This window comes from Bombus vosnesenskii, unplaced genomic scaffold, assembly GCF_011952255.1.
Source record: "Bombus vosnesenskii isolate JDL3184/JDL3185 unplaced genomic scaffold, Bvos_JDL3184-5_v1.1 scf7180000013308, whole genome shotgun sequence".
Classification (NCBI taxonomy): Eukaryota; Metazoa; Arthropoda; class Insecta; order Hymenoptera; family Apidae; genus Bombus; species Bombus vosnesenskii.
Window position 1 is genome coordinate 354,154 of NW_022882957.1, and position 18,685 is coordinate 372,838.

General features: G+C 33.4%; 6 protein-coding genes and 1 pseudogene across 6 annotated transcripts; all 7 read right to left on the reverse strand.

The window, feature by feature from the left end:
* Nucleotides 1-8: 8 nt before the first annotated feature.
* On the reverse strand, nt 9-2,183 carry LOC117234725 (odorant receptor 13a-like). Its single transcript, XM_033496207.1, has 6 exons — nt 1,814-2,183; nt 994-1,436; nt 773-872; nt 599-709; nt 209-364; nt 9-110 (listed from the first exon to the last, which is right to left on the reverse strand). Exons 1-6 carry the CDS (start codon nt 2,180-2,182, stop codon nt 54-56), a joined length of 1,236 nt encoding a protein of 411 aa, XP_033352098.1. The 5' UTR covers nt 2,183; the 3' UTR covers nt 9-53.
* Nucleotides 2,184-2,828: 645 nt separating this feature from the next.
* LOC117234698 (odorant receptor 13a-like) lies at nt 2,829-4,689 on the reverse strand. Its single transcript, XM_033496178.1, has 6 exons — nt 4,312-4,689; nt 3,663-4,105; nt 3,494-3,593; nt 3,278-3,388; nt 3,039-3,194; nt 2,829-2,953 (listed from the first exon to the last, which is right to left on the reverse strand). Exons 1-6 carry the CDS (start codon nt 4,687-4,689, stop codon nt 2,900-2,902), a joined length of 1,242 nt encoding a protein of 413 aa, XP_033352069.1. The 3' UTR covers nt 2,829-2,899.
* A 782-nt stretch (nt 4,690-5,471) lies between these two features.
* LOC117234733 (odorant receptor 4-like) lies at nt 5,472-7,816 on the reverse strand. The gene is made up of 6 exons (XM_033496226.1): nt 7,451-7,816; nt 6,335-6,777; nt 6,173-6,272; nt 5,998-6,108; nt 5,711-5,866; nt 5,472-5,616 (listed from the first exon to the last, which is right to left on the reverse strand). Exons 1-6 carry the CDS (start codon nt 7,814-7,816, stop codon nt 5,560-5,562), a joined length of 1,233 nt encoding a protein of 410 aa, XP_033352117.1. The 3' UTR covers nt 5,472-5,559.
* A 1,406-nt stretch (nt 7,817-9,222) lies between these two features.
* On the reverse strand, nt 9,223-11,612 carry LOC117234752 (annotated as a pseudogene).
* Nucleotides 11,613-12,851: 1,239 nt separating this feature from the next.
* On the reverse strand, nt 12,852-15,737 carry LOC117234753 (odorant receptor Or2-like). The gene is made up of 6 exons (XM_033496247.1): nt 15,096-15,737; nt 13,634-14,076; nt 13,472-13,571; nt 13,297-13,407; nt 13,043-13,198; nt 12,852-12,941 (listed from the first exon to the last, which is right to left on the reverse strand). The coding sequence occupies exons 1-6, from the start codon at nt 15,459-15,461 to the stop codon at nt 12,885-12,887; spliced, it is 1,233 nt and encodes a 410-aa protein (XP_033352138.1). The 5' UTR covers nt 15,462-15,737; the 3' UTR covers nt 12,852-12,884.
* Nucleotides 15,738-16,132: 395 nt separating this feature from the next.
* LOC117234737 (odorant receptor 67a-like) lies at nt 16,133-17,023 on the reverse strand. Its single transcript, XM_033496229.1, has 3 exons — nt 16,755-17,023; nt 16,501-16,656; nt 16,133-16,399 (listed from the first exon to the last, which is right to left on the reverse strand). Exons 1-3 carry the CDS (start codon nt 16,821-16,823, stop codon nt 16,346-16,348), a joined length of 279 nt encoding a protein of 92 aa, XP_033352120.1. The 5' UTR covers nt 16,824-17,023; the 3' UTR covers nt 16,133-16,345.
* LOC117234699 lies at nt 17,016-18,190 on the reverse strand. Its single transcript, XM_033496179.1, has 2 exons — nt 17,719-18,190; nt 17,016-17,534 (listed from the first exon to the last, which is right to left on the reverse strand). The coding sequence occupies exons 1-2, from the start codon at nt 18,070-18,072 to the stop codon at nt 17,016-17,018; spliced, it is 873 nt and encodes a 290-aa protein (XP_033352070.1). The 5' UTR covers nt 18,073-18,190.
* Between the last annotated feature and the right edge of the window lie 495 nt (nt 18,191-18,685).

The following is an 18,685-nucleotide window of genomic DNA, read 5'->3' on the forward strand; positions in this document are numbered from 1 at the left end:
TTGTTTTATTTTCTCTACTGGAAATACTATAAAAGTACATAAAAATTAATAAATTATTGCATAACAATAGTCCGGAGGAAACTTAAATACGCCAGTGATGATTTGAGAACCTACAAAGACAGAGTAGTTTTTATGACCGATAGATGATTTTTTAAATCCACGATTATGCAAATATTTAAATATTAGTTAAATATTATTAATCACTTACACTTCCAAAAGTTGATAAAGATAAATCAGCTATCCTGCCTGCGGTAATTTTAACCGGATTATTCGACATAGCAATGATTAAAATAAGACCGTGTATTGTCCTAGTCGGTAAATGAAACCAGTCGATCATGAAACAAGACAATCCAACATTACTGCTCTATGATCAAAATCAGAAATAGAACAATAGATTAAAAAATAAGTACATATTCTGAGCAAGTTACTAATAAATTTTTGTAAAAAATAATAGTTTATCTCGAGGAATCATTAATCTATATGTTTATATAAATTATCAGCTATAAATTAAATTTGATAAAAATTTATTAATAATATTACAAGTGGAAAAGTTAAAGTTAAAGTATATTGTATTTTTTAGTAAATTGTGAAAATATACCTTTTCTATTAGGAGTTCACCAATATAGCACAATATAAATATGTTAAATGTCAGAGATATTAGTAACATTGTATATGTCGTAAGACTGATGGTATTACTCTGTTCCCAATCCTGTTATGAACAAGCAATCATGAATATAATAGGATATTATAACGAAAATAAAAAGAAACGCACCGTTATACAATAATATTCGAGTAGACATATCATAAAGGTGGATCCAATGAATTCTAGGAAACATACTTCTTGTAGCACCATTTCTACTGCTGCTGAAAATCTATAATCGGTTATAATACAATATCATGTACTATTTTTATACTCACTGACATGTATAAAGACTTCTTTATATCAATTATATTATGTATATTAATATTAATACATTTATCACTTGTTTGTACCTTAAAATTCTCAAATGACGTTCAACAATTTCTATCAATCGCGCATTTAAATTAAGCGTTTCTTTCATATATTCGCCACGGACAAGATCATTCAATCGAGATATAATGATGTCGATTTGTCCACAGGTGTGTGTTGCGAAAAGAGCGGCTAATCCACAAGCACCGGCAGTTATGGAATACATCACGTATCCGCACATGCAGTGAATAACGTACACTAGATCGTAAATGGGGCTACTCTGAACGTCGTACAACGCGCTATATGTAGGATATACCAGAGGTTTGATTGTACGATTATGTTCATCGACAAACGTGCCGATCGCGTACTGTAAAATCGAGTGATAGATTGTTCCGCCGGTGTACATGAATACGGCGCAGATTATTGTCAGATTTCGACCCATTCGCCCGTATTTCAACATTATTTCGCGATCCTTATGTAGTTCCACCTGCCAGTAGGGACGTCCCCTTAACGAAACACTAAATGGTTTAACTTCAATGAAATATAAAAGAAATATGAAACTTATGTAGTAGAAATATTAGAATTTATTCATCGTTCCGAAGATATGGAAAATTTCAAAGTCAAGAGTTTTCTCTGACGCGTTCACGCGTTGTCGATCATCGATGATAACCATATGATGATTGTATGTATACACGATAAAGAAAATACGTATATCACGCAATACGTATTATATTTTGTGATACGCAACGGTATAGAAATTAATTATATATTTCATTGTTCGTTTTAATTTAAAATGATACAATTCTCGTGCACGAAAAATTAGTGAAAATCAATGAGAATCGATGAACGTGTTAATTCACTGACCTGTTCCCAGTCAATGCACACCTGTTCGATGCAGCCTTTGATCCTCGGTTTGCGAAGGGTGAGCGCCCAGTATTTCATCAACGAAGTACAACAGAAACTCAGTAAACCGGATAATTTTAATCTCATTATAGTATCTTTTTCTTCGAATATGATATGCAGAATGCATGGAATAATGGCGAAGAGTAACACAAAATTACTGAGTGCAATTGCGATTTTTGGCAGAAATTTTTTCACATCTCCTACTGCTGCTGGCCAAATGCCAATGGATTGCAGGATCCACTTGCTGTGTTTGGTTACATAAGCGATATCTTTCTTATAGTACAGGTTTCGCGGTGTGTAATCACACTTATGTTGCATAGAGAGATGCATATTCGCGGATAGCTCGAAAACGACTGTTTACGATAGTTCGGTAGCATTGATTGAAAGTTGAGCTTGCGCTCGTGATATTGTGTGCGTGCATCTCTTTCATTACTTTGAAATCGATTACCATCAGAGAAGGGGACGTTTGAAATTATAGCGAAGCTATAGTATAACTTTCTGTCTAGACGTGAGTGGAGAGAGTTGGAGAATAAGAAGTGCACAACGATTAAGTACTTGTAGTGTTAAGAAAGAGTATAGCGTATACGTTTGTGGCAAATAGTAATATTTAAATACGTGGGTAAGTAACTCATAAATAAAACACTTTGGAATTTGTATGTGGTTTCTTTCGTCACTTAGTACGCAGAAAATATTTCTAAATGTAATAGACATAACAATTTACGTGGCTGAAATTAGATAGCAATGATAAAATGCATTATGTCTTTACTCTGATATTTTAGTATGATTTCAGTAAATAAATATCAATATGTCGATGTTACTCGTGATTTTTTGCCATTTGGTTAAGCTACTGCGAGAACAATTATACATATACGGTTATCAAAATGCCATATATCATTATCAAACTATAAAAATAAAATATTCAATGGAGAACCTGTAATAATATTTGAGAATATCAAGTATTTAAACAGGACTGAATATATTTACGATATAATTTTTTATTTATCATTCTACGCCAAAATATTGGGAAATTGAACAATTATTAAATTACTACACAAGGGCAGTTCGGAGGAAATTTAAGTACGCGAATGACGTCTTTAGAACCTGTAAAGATAGAGTTACATTTAATTGTCAATAGATAAATAGCTGAAATCAATTTTGAATAGTTAGAATATTTGTAAAAAATTACACTTGCGAATGTAGACAAGGATAAATTAACTATTCTGCCGGCGCTAATTTTTGCCGGATTATTTGACATTGCGACGATCAAAACGAGGTCTTGCATTGACTTAGCTGGTAAGCGATACCAATCTATCATGCAACAAGATATTCCGACGTTAGTACTCTGTAATATAAATAATGCAAATAATAGGCAAAATTTCGTAATAAGATATTATAGATTACGAATAAAAATATAACGGAAAATACCTTTTCAATCAGCAGATCACCAATGTAGCATAGTAAAAACATATTGAACGTCAAGGATATTAACAATAACGAATATGTTGTCAGACCGATTTTATTGTTCTGTTGCCAGTCCTGTTAAAAATATATAAATATTATAAATTAGCAGAATAAAAATAAATATAACAATACCGATAAAATGAAATACGAAAATATAAATTAGGAGCAAGAAAAATGTACCGTTATGCAATAGTATTCGAGCAAGCACATTACAAACGTTGTTCCAATGAATTCTAAAAAGCACACTTCTTGAAGAACCGTCTCAACCATCGCAGAGAATCTACAATAGCACTGTATGTATTTAATTAATAATAAATATCATTTTACTTCACCTCAACCTTATTTGTACTTTAAAGTTCTTATATGATGTTCAACGATTTCCATCAGTCGAACGCTCGTATTAGAATTTTCCTTGGAAAATTTTCCATCAATCAAATCATTCAGTCGAGACATAATGACATCAATCTGTCCACAGGTGTGTGTTGCGAAAAGTGCAGCCAGTCCACAAGCTCCAACTGTCACAGTGTCAAACACATACCCGCATATGCATTGGAGAACGTACACGAGTTCATAAACGGGACTCTTTTGAACGTCGTAAAGACCACTGTACGTAGGATACACCAGTAATTTGATCGTACGATTAAATTCATCGACGTACGATCCGATCGCATATTGCATGACCGTGTGATAGATTATGCCACCGCTGTACATAAACACAGCACTGTATACGGTCAGTCTTCGTCCAATCTTTCCATACTTTAGCATTAACTTGCGATCTCTTTGGTATTCTATCTGTCAATTGAAAAAATGATGCAGTTACATATATCTATATTATTAGACTACCAACATTTATGCAAATTCATATTCTTCGGAAAACTAGGATTAGAAGGTTAAGATCTAGGCAGAAGTTTGCTTCAATTTCTCACGAGTATATAAAAATTCGCAATCCATTTGTCACTTTTCCACTGGGTTACATAGATATACTTGTTGCAACTGACCTGTTTCCAATCAGCATATAACTGTTCGATACAATATTCGATTTTCGGTTTGCGTATTGTCAGAGCCCAATACTTCATCAGGGAGATAAAAGAAAAGCATGTTAAACCCAGAATCTTCAGTCTTAGCAAAGGATCTTTTTGCTCCAATACAATGTGTAGCACACACTGCACCAAGGTGAAAAACAATATCAAATTACTTAGTCCGATTGCGATTCTTGGTAAAAATTTGCCGATACCCCCCACCATAGCCGGCCAAATCCCAATGGAATTCAAAACCCATTTATTGTGTTTCGTTACGTAAATGATGTCCTCTTCATAGTTTGGATTTCGCGACTGATCGGTCCGACTACGAGTGGAGAGACGAGTACTCGTGAACATGTCGAAAACAACTGTCCGCAACAGTCCAGGTGCATTGATTGCAAGGTCGTTGAGCTTGCGCTCATGATATTGCGTGCGTGCATTTCTTGCACAACTTTAAATCGATTATTACTTATCAATGTAGCGAATGTCTGTAATTGTAGTGAATAGCTAACTTACGATGCTATAGAATCTAACTTTCTGTCCAAACACGAGTGGAACAGGTTGGACCATAAATGCACAACGATTAAAAGCTGCTGATGTTAAGAAAACACAATATCGTTTTGTGTATAGTATGTGTGTTTATGTAAAATGACAATATATATAGGTGAGTAATTTATTAATAAAATACATTGCAATTCCTTTCCTTTTTCTTTGTTAAAAAAAGTAGTTTGAAAGCTTAATATATATTTTGTAATTTATTTACATTCTAGTACGTTACTGTTTATTTAATTTCACAATTAGTGCTAGTTAATATTAAACGATATTTTTAAATGCTGGCTTCTTTTACATGAAAATAGATCGTGACTGTTTGTTCTATGTGAACATAGTAAATTATTGTGCCTGTGATTTGATATAATATAATGTGTACATGGCGTCGAGTAATTAAAAACGATTAATAAAATATATTATCTTTACCTTAATATATCTGCATGATATCACAATTTTATGATTTCACAAACTAATAAATTTTTATATGTTAACATTTTTAATGATATTTAATAATATTCACCGTACATATTTATCAAAATGCTATGTATCGTAATGAAAGTAAAAAAATAATGTATGTTATGTAATATATATTTAAGTAGCAAGGAATGTTGTTACAACATATTGCATTATTTACTATTCTACAATTGGATACATGGAAATAACCGAATAATTATTAGATTATAACACAATGGTATTCCGGACAAAATTTAAGTACGCGAATGATGTCTTCAAAATCTGCAAAGGTGAAGTTACATTCAATCTTTAAATCAAATGAAAATTTAATTAAAATCTTCAAATTAATTTGTGAAAGCTATTTGTAAAAACCTACATTTCCGAAAGCAGGCAGAGATAAAAGAAATATTCTGCCGGCGCTAATTTTCGCCGGGCTATTCGACATGGCGCTGATCAAAATGAGCCCTTGCATTGTCTTGCCTGGTAAGCGGTACCACTCAATCATATAACAGGATATTCCGACGCTAGTACTCTATAGCAAATAATATATATCTATAGCAATATCTCCATAGTAAATAATAAATTATAAACGAAATTGATTAATAAATTTTCATAGTGACCAGTACTTTGTTATATTGAGAAGATTGAGATATTACAAAATACCTTTTCCATTAGAAGATTGCCAATATAGCACAGCAACATCATATTAACCGTGAAGCCTATTAGTAGCATCAAATATGTTGCCAGACCAATTTTATTATTGTGTTGTAAATCCTACTAATAACATAAAAATACCATAAACTCCTAGGAACACAAATCAGAAGCAGCAAGAACGTACCGTTATACAAAGGTATTGGAGCGAGCATATTAGCAACGTGGTACCAATAAAATCGAAAAAGCACACTTCCTGCAGAACCGTCTCAATCATTGCAGAAAATCTACAATAGTACGCGATATGTTTTTGGTCAATATCAAGCAACGTTTTACTTTACCTTCGTACTTTAAAATTCTTATGTGATGTTTTACGATTTCCATCAGCCGAGTGTCCGGGTTAGAACTTTTCTTGGAGAATGTTCCATCGACCAGATCATCTAATTGAGATATAACGACATCAATCTGTCCACAGGCGTGTGTTGCGAACAGCGCAGCCAGCCCACAACACCCAACTGTCACAGAGAGGCACGTAAAAGCGTATATGCATTGGAAAACGTACACGATTTCGTATACGGGACTTTTTTGGATGTCGAAAAGTCCACTATATGTAGGATACACTAATATTCTGAGGGTACGATTATTTTCCTTCAGGCTCATTCTCATTCCATACTGCATGATGGTAGTGTAGCACATGCCTGCGCTGTACATGAACACGGCACTGTATATGGTCAGATCTCGACCAATTTTTCCATATTTTAGCATAAGCATACGATTTCTTTGAAACTCTACCTGTCAAATGATTTTTACATCTTTTATATAAAAAAACAGTCGTACTGAATCACATTTATGTGACTGGTCCAGAGAAAAAGTGGTGCTAGTGATATAATTTTAATTTACGACAACTGTGAATAAAATTACATTTTAATACAGAAAACTGCGTGCTTCTAGACAGTAAAATACTTTACTACACATGCAGTGGGTACGAAAAACATTTTTCACGCCACGCCGTTGTATATTAAATTTCGTTTTCGTATATTTTCATACGACTACAAAAATATGATATTACGAAATTGAAATATTATATATAATCATATTATATATTAAAATTTTCACTGAAAATGTTTTTCAGTGTGCTTTTATGTAAAATACACTTACACTGCCAGCCGTAAGTACATATTAGGATATTTGCCTTATATATAAAAAAATATGATATTTGATACAAATTGTGTGCTTATCATTATTTCTATTTTCCAATTATTTCATAATTTTTGAATAATTCCATATTCTATAAACTTCTTATTTCGTTCATACCATATATCCCCTATGATGTAACATATTAAATATCGTAAAATGTGATAAAGTTTTCTAACAAATGTACAAACAAGTGAGTATCCTGATACTTAGAACCGGCAATGTCTATCACTTTTCCACTGAGTAATTCACATACACTTGCTCGACTGACCTGTTTCCAATCTGTCTGCATCCATTTGATACAGTATTCGATATCCGGTTTGCGCGCTATCAGAGCCCAATACTTCATTAGGTTGATTAAAGAATACCAAGCCAAGGAACAGAACCTCAGTCTCAATAAAGGATTCTTTTCTTCCAATACAATGTATAGCACACACTGTACTATGATGAAAGACGGCATAAGATTACTGAATCCGATTACGAGTTTTGGCAAAAATTTACTCATGCCTTTTAACACAGTGGGCCATATTCCGATGCAATTCAGAATCCATTTATTGTGTTTCGTCACGTAAATAATGTCTTCCTTGTAGTTTGGATTTCGCGATTGATCGGTCTGACTTCGAATGGAGGGATACATATTCGTGAACAGATCGCAAACGACTGTTTACGATAGCTCAGGTGCATCGATTGTAAGGGCGATGAGTTTGCGCCCGGGATATCGCGTGCATGCATTTCCTGCAGCAATTCAATATCGATTATTACTCATCAATGTAGCGAAAGTCTGTAATTGTAATGAATAGCTAACTGGTAACGGGTATAGAATCTAACTTTCTGCCTAGGCTAGGGAGAGGGTCTTAACCTTCCGAAGTTACACAACATATTTGATTATAAGAGACAATTGTGGAACACTGAAATCTCCAATGCCACGAAACTAATAATAAAAGTAAGCATGCACATATCTTTCATTAAAAATTATATAGGTATTACAGGTTACGTAATACTGAAAGAAGCAATAATTCAAAAAATAGTGTATTTATGAAAATAGAGTTATTTTAATTGTATTTTTTCGTAAAACTACTTTAAATTAATCTTGATTCCATACCTGAGCTTATCGGTTTTCGTGGATTTCAGTAATGTTAGATCTAATATATGATATTTCTTTTCTCATTTCTTCGTTTATGTTAATAATGTTTTCAATCTTTATATTAGTTATTGGCTCACACAAGTATGATGGTAAAAACTGTAACAGGATGTTTAATGTCCTTGTGAAGATAGTTTGGTATTTCTTGTGGGCAAAAATCCAACATTTCTCATCGTTTTGAAAGTGCGATCTGTTGACAAGCTAATCAATTTTTCTTCTTTTGTGTAACAAAAACTTGTAATTAACTGCGCTAAATGGATTTTATAACAGGTCATAATTCTTTATATCTAAAGAAGGGAGATAACTTGTATTCTTCTATTTCAATAGCGTAAAAGTTTTAGTGGTAATAGTTCCCTCAACATTTTTAGTTGCGAAGCGGAAGCGGAACGAAGCGGAAGAATCATATCTCTTGTATTTTTTTGTAATATGTGATTTTTCCAAAGAGTTACTTGTTTCTGAAATGATATTTGTAAGTGGATGTCGAAATATTTTGATTCTTCGCTTGGATATTTATATTGGCGCTATTTAACTAATTAAAGATATCTGTTAAATTGATATTTTAATACACTGAATATTATTTGTATGAGATTTTACAAAATCATCTGCACCTTCATTTCGAAAAGAAGTCAACAATTCAGTCTTAAGTTTTACAATTTGGCATAGCACTTTAATTCTAGATAACTATTTTACTTCAGTGTGCAAAGCGAATATTCGTATTCAATTTCCATAGATATAGAAAGCTTTTTAAAAAGCATGTTTTTAATGGTCTTGACGTAATATAAATTACAATATTTACTACTTGATCTAATGCAGATTTTTAACTGTCTAATAATGTATATTTTAGTACTGTATATGTTTTTACAGTATATTTCTTTATTCAATATTCTACAACTGAATACAAGAAAATAACAGAATAATTGTGAAATTAGTACATAATGGTATTCCGGACGAAATTTAAGTACGCGAATGATGTTTTTAGAACCTGCAAAGATAAAGTTACATTTATATACCGCTAAATGAAATTCGATTTGTATAAATTTTGAACATGCAAATCATAAACAAAATATTTTTAAAAACCTACATTTCCGAAAGTGGGTAAGGATAAGAGAAATATCCTACCGGCGCTAATTTTCGCCGGACTATTCGACATGGCAATGATTAAGATGAGATCTTGAACTGTCTTGACTGGTAAGCGATACCAGTCTATCATGTAGCAGGATATTCCGACGCTAGTACTCTGTAGTATAAATGACGAATAACAAGTGAAATTGATTAATACATTTTTGTACATTGATTGCTTTGCTATATTGAAGAGAGTTGAGTATTACAAAATACCTTTTCTATTAGAAGATTGCCAATGTAGCATAACAAGAACATGTTGAACGTCAAGGATACTAGTAGCATCGAGTACGTTGTCAAACCAATTTTATTATTCTGTTGCCAATCCTACTAAAGACATAAAAATACCATAAACTTCTAGAAATACAAACCAGCAGTAACAAGAACGTACCGTTATACAGTAGTATTCGAGCAAGCATATTACAAACGTGGAACCAACGAATTCGAAAAAACACACCTCTTGCAGAACCGTCTCAATCACCGCAGAAAATCTACAATAGTTTGCGATATGTGTTTGGTCAGTATCAAGCAACGTTTTACTTTACCTTCGTACTTTAAAATTCTTATGTGATGTTTTACGATTTCCATCAGTCGAGTGTTCGGATCAGAATTTTTCTTGGCGAATTTTCCTTCAACCAGATCATTTAATTGAGATATGACGACATCAATCTGTCCACAGGCATGTGTTACAAAAAGTGCGGCTAATCCACAACACCCAACTGTCACAGAGTTGAACACAAATGTGCACATACATTGGAGAACGTACACGATTTCGTAAATGGGGCTTTTCTGAGCATCGAAAAATCCACTATACGTAGGGTACACTAACACTCTGATCGTACGATTATTTGCCTTTAGGCTCATTCCCATTGCATACTGCATGATCGTAACGTAGCACATGCCAGCACTATACATGAACACGGCACTATATATGGTCAGATCTCTGCCGATCTTTCCGTATTTTAGCATCAGCATGCGATTTTTTTGAAACTCTACCTGTCAAATGATTTTTACATTTTTACAAACAACACTATAAGTGAGTTGTTTGGAGGAGTGGTGCAAGCGACAAGATTCTAATTTGGGAAAGTTGTGGGAAGAGTTACATTTAAATACATACATACTATGTACTTCTAGACAGTAAAATACTATACGTTTATCGGCGCAGTGTCTCCAAAAGTATTTGCATACCATTATATATATTATAACATTTACATATTAGTTAATTAGAACTAAGTATATTAAGTTTCGCGTCATAATATTACGTATTCTCATATACTTACAGAAATTTGATTCTACGAAAATGACATATACAGAACATGATAAAGAACACTTCATAATATATGCGTATAATTTGTAGTTTAATATGTAGTTTAATATGTAGTTTAAACATAAATAAAGGTACGTGCAAGTACTCTTTGTAGCCAATTGTAACTATAAAAGTTTGCAAGTTTCCGAAAAAATTTTCTAGATAAAAAATTTTCGTATATCACGTATTGCTTCTTTCTGTAGCTATTTGTCTTTTTTTTTAATACAAAGTGATTGCTGTGTGCTTCTCATTATTTTTATTCTACAGTTATCACATATTTTTGTATTTCATAATTTCATATTCTGTAAACCTTATTTTACTTACATCATATGTACCTTATAAAGTAAAATATTAAATTAAATAAAATGTGCTAGGATTTCTAATAAATGGTGTAACAAGTGAGTATTCTAATACTGATAAGTAGCAGTGTCCATCATTTTTCCATTGATGCTTCGTTCTTTTATTCTTTGCTCGACTGACCTGTTTCCAATCTGTCTGCACCTGTTTGATACAGTATTCGATGTTCGGTTTGCGCACTATAACAGCCCAATACTTCAACAGGTTGATTGAAGCAAAGCAAGCCAATCCCAAGAGCCTCAGTCGTAATAAAGCATCTTTTTCCTCTAATATAATGTGTAGTATACACTGCACAACCGTAAAAAGCGACACCAAATTACTGAATCCGATTACGATTTTTGGTAAAAATTTGTCGATGCCTTCTGCCACAACGGGCCACATCCCGATGGAATTCAAAACCCATTTGTTGTGTTTCGTCACGTAAACAATATCTTCTTCGTACTTCGTGTTTTGCGGTGGATCTGTCTGACGTCGAACGGAGAGATGCATATTCGCGGACAGATGGAAAACGACTGTTTACGACAGTTCAGGAGCATCGATTGTAAGGGCGATGAGTTTGCGCCCGGGATATCGCGTGCGTGCATTTCACGCAGCAATTCAAAATCGATTATTACTCATCAATGTAGCGAACGTCTGTAATTATAGTGAATAACTAACTGGTAACGGGTATAGAATCTAACTTTCTGTCTAGACCAGAGGCCTGAGCCTTTCGAAGTTACGGAACATATTTGATTATGAGACATTTGTGGAACACTGAAATCCCGAATGCCACGAAACTAACAATAAAAGTAAGCATGTACATATCTTTCATTAAAAATTATATAGGTATTACAGGTTACGTAATACTGAAGAAAGCAATAATTTAAAAAATAGTGTATTTATAGACTTATTTTAATTGTATTTTTTCGTAAAACTACTTTAAATTAATCTTGATTTCATACCTGAGCTTATGTCATTTTAACACAATAATATTGTTTGTCAGATATTTTACAAAATTATCTCCACTCTTACGTACGGTCCGGAATGATCACTGACCCGGAAACATCTCATACCGTAGTACCAGCACCGACACATTTTGTAACTTAGTATCAAAGCCTTGCGTTAAATAGTATTTCGCAACACCAGCAAAATCTTACTTCTGTTGCTAGCTACTGTCCCAAAACGCAGAATGCAGACCGATATAGAAACCATCGCGTGACCAACGGAAAGAGTTCTTTAGTTCGTTTCTTCATTCATAAAGCATCAAACATAAGGCAGTGCATAAATTGTATACATCTGTCTACTATCGAATTTGTTAAGAACTTACATCTGGAAACCCAAGTTCTCGACCTTCGTCTTCGTTAACCTGAACCACTGTATCCGGATATCGAATTAAGACGATTGGCATGTTTTATTATAAAGTGGCGTTTCTACTTAGCAGGAACGATTATGGTGTTGGGTAATGTTTCTCCACATGTAAGAAGCTATGATTGTTGATTGTACGTAGACATAAAAAAGGATGAATAAATATAATACATGTAATATATATACGTAAATATTTCGTCATGACTTCACAAACAAACACATTGTAATACGTTGTCATTTTTTGCGATCTTCTACCAGGATAAGCTATTATCAAAATCACTGTACATATTTATCAAAATGTTATGTATCAGTATCAAAATAAAAAAATAATGTACACTATACAATATATATTTAACTAGCAAAGAATACTTTCATAATACATTTATTTATTTACTTTTCTATGATTAGACATATGAAATTAATAGAATAATTGTGAAATTAGTAGATAATGGTATTCCGAATGAAATTTAAATACGCGAACGATGTCTTTAGAACCTAAAAAGATAAAATTATATTTAATCACCTAAAGATAAAAAGTTCGATTTACATAAAATTTGAACATGCAAATCATAGATGTAACGTTTATAAAAACCTACATTCCCAAAAGTAGGCAGAGATAAAATAAATATTCTGGCGGCGCTAATTTTTGCCGGACTATTCGACATAGCGATGATCAATATGAGATCTTGAACTGTCTTGATAGGTAAGCGGTACCAGTCAATCATATAGCAGGATATTCCGACGCTAGTACTCTGTAGCATAAATGACGAATAACAAGTGAAATTGATTAATACATTTTTGTACATTGATTACTTTGCTATATTGAAAAGAGTTGAGTATTACAAAATACCTTATCTATTAGAAGATTGCCAATGTAGCATAACAAGAACATGTTGAACGTCAAGGATACTAGTAGCATCGAGTAAGTTGCCAGACCAATGTTATCGTTCTGTTGCCAATCCTACTAACGACATAAGAATATCATAAATTCCTAGAAATACAAACCAGCAGCGATAAGAACGTACCGTTATACAATAGTATTCGAGCAAGCATATTACAAACGTGGAACCAACGAATTCGAAAAAGCACACTTCTTGCAGAACCGTCTCAACCATCGCAGAGAATCTACAATAGTACGCGATATGTGTTTGGTCAGTATCACGCAACGTTTTACTTTACCTTCGTACTTTAAAATTCTTATGTGATGTTTTACGATTTCCATCAGTCGAGTGTTCGGATTAGAATTTTTCTCGGAGAATTTTCCTTCGACCAGATCATCTAATTGAGATATGACGATATCAATCTGTCCACAGGCATGTGTTGCAAAAAGTGCAGCCAATCCACAACACCCAACTGTTACGGAGTTAAACAAAAATGTGCACATGCATTGAAGAACGTATACAATTTCATAGACAGGGCTTTTTTGAGCATCGAAAAATCCACTATATGTAGGATACACTAACAGTCTGATTGTACGATTATTTTCTTTCATATTCAATCCCATTGCATACTGCATGACTGTAACGTAGCATATTTCAGCGCTATACATGAACACGGCACTGTATATGGTCAGATCTCGTCCCACCTTTCCGTATTTTAACATCAGTATGCGATTTCTTTGGATTTCTACCTGTCAAATAATTTTTACAATTTTTTTTATAAATAATACTACTGAGTCATGTTTATAAATAAGTGATTGAGAGAAAAATTTTAATTTGGGGAAATTGTGAGTAAAGTCACATTTTATCACAGAAACCAGTATGTTTCTGGACTTTAAAGTGTTGTTAGAGTTAACAGTTTTATTATATGTACAGTGTTTACAACAGTATTTGCATCCCATTTTGTATATTATAACATTTACATACAGATTAATTGGATTTGAGTATATTAAATTCCGTATCATAGTACTACGTATTTTTAAAAAATGAAATATGTAGAATGTGATAAAAATGCTCCATAATATGCGAGTGTAGTTTACAATATAATACAATATAACATAAAGAAGGATTTGTGCAAACATTCTTTATAGCCATTTGTAGTTTTAATATAGTGAGAACTTGTAAAAATTTTTTCTAGGTAAATATGTTTATCACGTATCTTTTCTTTCTGTAAGGTATTTATCTTGCTTTTACACAAAATACGTGTACACTGCCAGCCACAAGTATTAGGATACTTACGTTGTATACAGGGTAGTTGGTAACTGGTGGTACAAGCGTAAAGGAGGTGATTCTACGCGAAAAAAGAAGTCGAAAATATAGAATAAACATTTTTTTAAATTTTTTTCGTTTTTTTAAATTTTTCCATCGAGTGAGATCCGTTATAACGTACCCCACGCGTTCCGAGCGAGAATTCAAAGTCGATTTTCTCGAAAACAAAGCCTCAAACGAAAAATTTTTATTCTATATTTCCGACTTCTTTTTTCGCATAGAATCACCCCCTTTCCGCTTGTACCACCAGTTACCAACCATCCTGTATAAAAAATGTGATATGTGGTATAAATTATGAGCTCCTCGTGCTATTTATTTTGCACTTATTTTATTTTTCTAACATGTTTTCTAATAAGTGTATACCAAGTGGGTATCCTAATACCTATAACCAGGAGAGTTTCTCTTTTCCATTGAACCCTTCACATATACTTGCGCGACTGACCTGCTTCCAATCTGTATGCACTTGCTCGATACAATATTCGATATTCGTTTTGCGTGCTATCAAAGCCCAATACTTCATCAGGTTGATTGAAGCGAAGCAAGCCAAGCCTAAGAGCCTCAGCCGTAGTAAAGGATCGTTTTCTTCCAATGTAATGTATAGCACACACTGCACTACGTTGAGAAACGACACGATATTACTGAGACCGATTACGACTTTTGGTATAAATTTGCCAATCCCTTTTAACACAGCAGGCCACATCCCGATGGAATTCAGGACCCATTTGTTGTGTTTCGTCACGTAAACGATATCTTCTTCGTAGTTTGTGTTTTGCGGTGGATCTGTCCGACGTCGAACGGACGGATGCATATTCGCGGACAGGTGGAAAACGACTGTTTACGATAGTTCAGGTGCATCGATTGTAAGGGCGTTGAGCTTGCGCTCATGATATCGCGTGCGTGCATTTCTTTTAGTACTTCAAAATCGATTATTACTCATGAATGTAGAGAACGTCTGCAATTGTGGAAATGGATGGTAGCGTTACCAGCTATAGAATCTTACTTTCTGTCTAGACATAAGTGGAACAGTTTAGACTATAAGTGCACGACGATTAGTAGTTGCTAGTGTTATGAAAACACAATGTCATGTGCGTGATATGTATGTTCACGTAAAATAACAATATATACATGTGAGTAATTTATTAATGAAATACGTTGCAATTCCTTTACTTTCTCTCTTGTTAGAGAAAGTAGTTTGAAAAAAGAAACATATATTTTGTAATTTGTTTGTACCATAATACCTTACTATTAATTTAATTATCTAATCACTGCTAGTTAATTTTGCACGATATTATTAAATATTGTTTTCTTTTACATGAAAATAGGCTGTGACTTTTTGTGTTATGTGGATATAGTAAATTATTGGTCTGTGGTTTGATGTCATACAATTTTTATGTGGCGCCGTGTAATTAAATATGATTAATAAAATATATTGTCTTTACCTTGGTATCTTTTTTATGATTTTATACGTTAGTACAATCTAGTATATCGTCATTTTCTATAATCATCTGCTTGATCAATCTATCGTCAAAATCACTGTATGTTTATCATAATGTTATTTATCGTTACCGAAGTTAATAATAATGTATACTATATAATGTACATTTAGGTAGCAACAAACATTTTTACAATATATTTCTTTATTTACTATTCCATAAATGAATATACGAAAATAACGGAATAATTATTAAATCATTACATAGTGGCATTCCGAACGAAGTTTAAGTACGCGAATGATGTTTTTAGAATCTGCAAAAACGAAGTTAGATTTAGTCACCGGTAGATTAAACGGTTGATTTGTGTAAATTTTGAACAGGCAAAACACGAAGGAAATATTTGAAAAAACCTACATTTCCGAAAGTAGGCAAGGATAAAAGAAATATTCTGCCGGCGCTAATTTTCACCGGATTATTCGACATAGCGATGATCAACATAAGATCTTGAACTGTTTTGACTGGTAAGCGGTACCAATCAATCATATAGCAAGATATTCCGATGTTAGTACTCTGTAGTGTAAATGACGAATAATAAACGAAATTGATCAATACATTTTCGTACATTAATTACTTTGATACATTGAAAATAGTTGAATATTACAAAATACCTTTTCTATTAGAAGATTACCAATGTAGCATAACAAGAACATATTAAATGTTAAGGATACTAATAGCATCGAGAATGTTGCCACACCAATCTTATTATTGTCTTGCCATTCCTACTAAATACATAAGAGTATGGAAAATTCCTGAAGACATAAATCAGAAGCAACAAGAACGTACCGTTATACAGTAGTATTCGAGCAAGCATATTACCAACGTGGAACCAACGAATTCGAAAAAGCACGCTTCCTGCAGAACCGTCTCAATCATTGTAGAAAATCTATAACAGTAGCCGATCTGTTGTTTGTCAGTTTCATGCAATTTATTATTTTACCTACGTACTTTAAAATTTTTATGTGGTTCTCTACGATTTCTATCAGTCGAGTGTCTGGTTTAGAATTTTTCTTGGCGAATTTTCCATCGACCAGATCATTTAATTGAGATATAACGACATCAATCTGCCCACAAGCGTGTGTTGCAAAAAGCGCAGCCAATCCACAACACGCAACTGTCACAGAGTTGAACAAAAGTGTGCACATGCATTGGAGAACGTACACTATTTCGTAGATGGGACTTTTTTGGGCGTCGAAAAATCCACTATATGTAGGGTACACTAGCACTCTGGTTGTACGATTATTTTCCCTCAGGACTGATGCCATTGCATATTGCATGATTGTAATATAGCACATTTCAGAGCTGTACATGAACACGGCACTGTATATGGTGAGATCTCGACCGATTTTTCCATATTTTAGCATCAGCATGCGATTTCTTTGGAATTCTACCTGTCAAATAATTTTTATGTTTTTTACAAACGTTCCTCATACTAAATCATATTTATAAGTGCGTAGTACAGAGGACAAATGGTACAAGTGATAAAATTTGATTTTAAGGTAATTGGGTGAAAAACTTCGTTTTAATACAGAAATTGAAAGGTTTCTGAGCTTTTCACATACTTGTCCGACTAACCTGCTTCCAATCTGTCTGCACCTGTTCGATACAGTATTCGATGTTCGGTCTGCGCGCTATCAGAGCCCAATACTTCATCAGATTGGTTGAAGCAAAACAAATCAAGCCTAAGAATCTCAGTTTTAATGAAGTATCTTTTTCTTCCAGTATAACGTAAAGCACAAACTGCAGTACGTTGAAAACCGACACGAAATTACTGAGACCTACTACAATTTTTGGTACAAATTTTCCGATGCCTTTTAGCATAGCGGGCCACATCCCGATGGAATTCAAAACCCATTTGTTGTGTTTCGTCACGTAAACGATGTCTTCCTCGTAGTTTGGATTTCGTGGTTGTCGAACGGAAAGATGCATATTCGCGGGTGGGTGGAAAACGACTGTTTACGACAGTTCAGGTGCATCGATTGTAAGGGCGTTGAGCTTGCGCTCGTGATATCGCGTGCGTGCATTTCTTGCAGCAATTCAATATCGATTATTACTTATGAATGTGGTGAACGTCTGCAATTGTGGAAATAGATGACAGCGTTACCAGCTATAGAATCTAACTTTCTGTCTAGACATAAGTGGAACAGATTAAAGGATAAGTGCACGACGATTAGTAGCTACTGGTGTTAAGAAAACACAATATCGTGTGCGTTATATATATATTCACGTAAAATAACAGCATATATGTATATATATATGTGAGTAACTTATTAATGAAATACTTTTCAATTTCTCTTTTTTCGCATTTGTTAAAAGGAGCAGTTTGAAAATGCAACATTTTCCAATTTATCTTTATAATAATAGCTTATTATTAATTTTATTATATAATTATTGTTAATTAATATTATGATATATTTTTAAATGTTGACTTCTTTTAAATGAATGTTGGTTATTGCTGTGTAGACATACGAAATTATGATATACGTGGTTTGGTGTAATATGATGTGTACAAAGTTTCGTGGATTTAAATACGAATAATAAA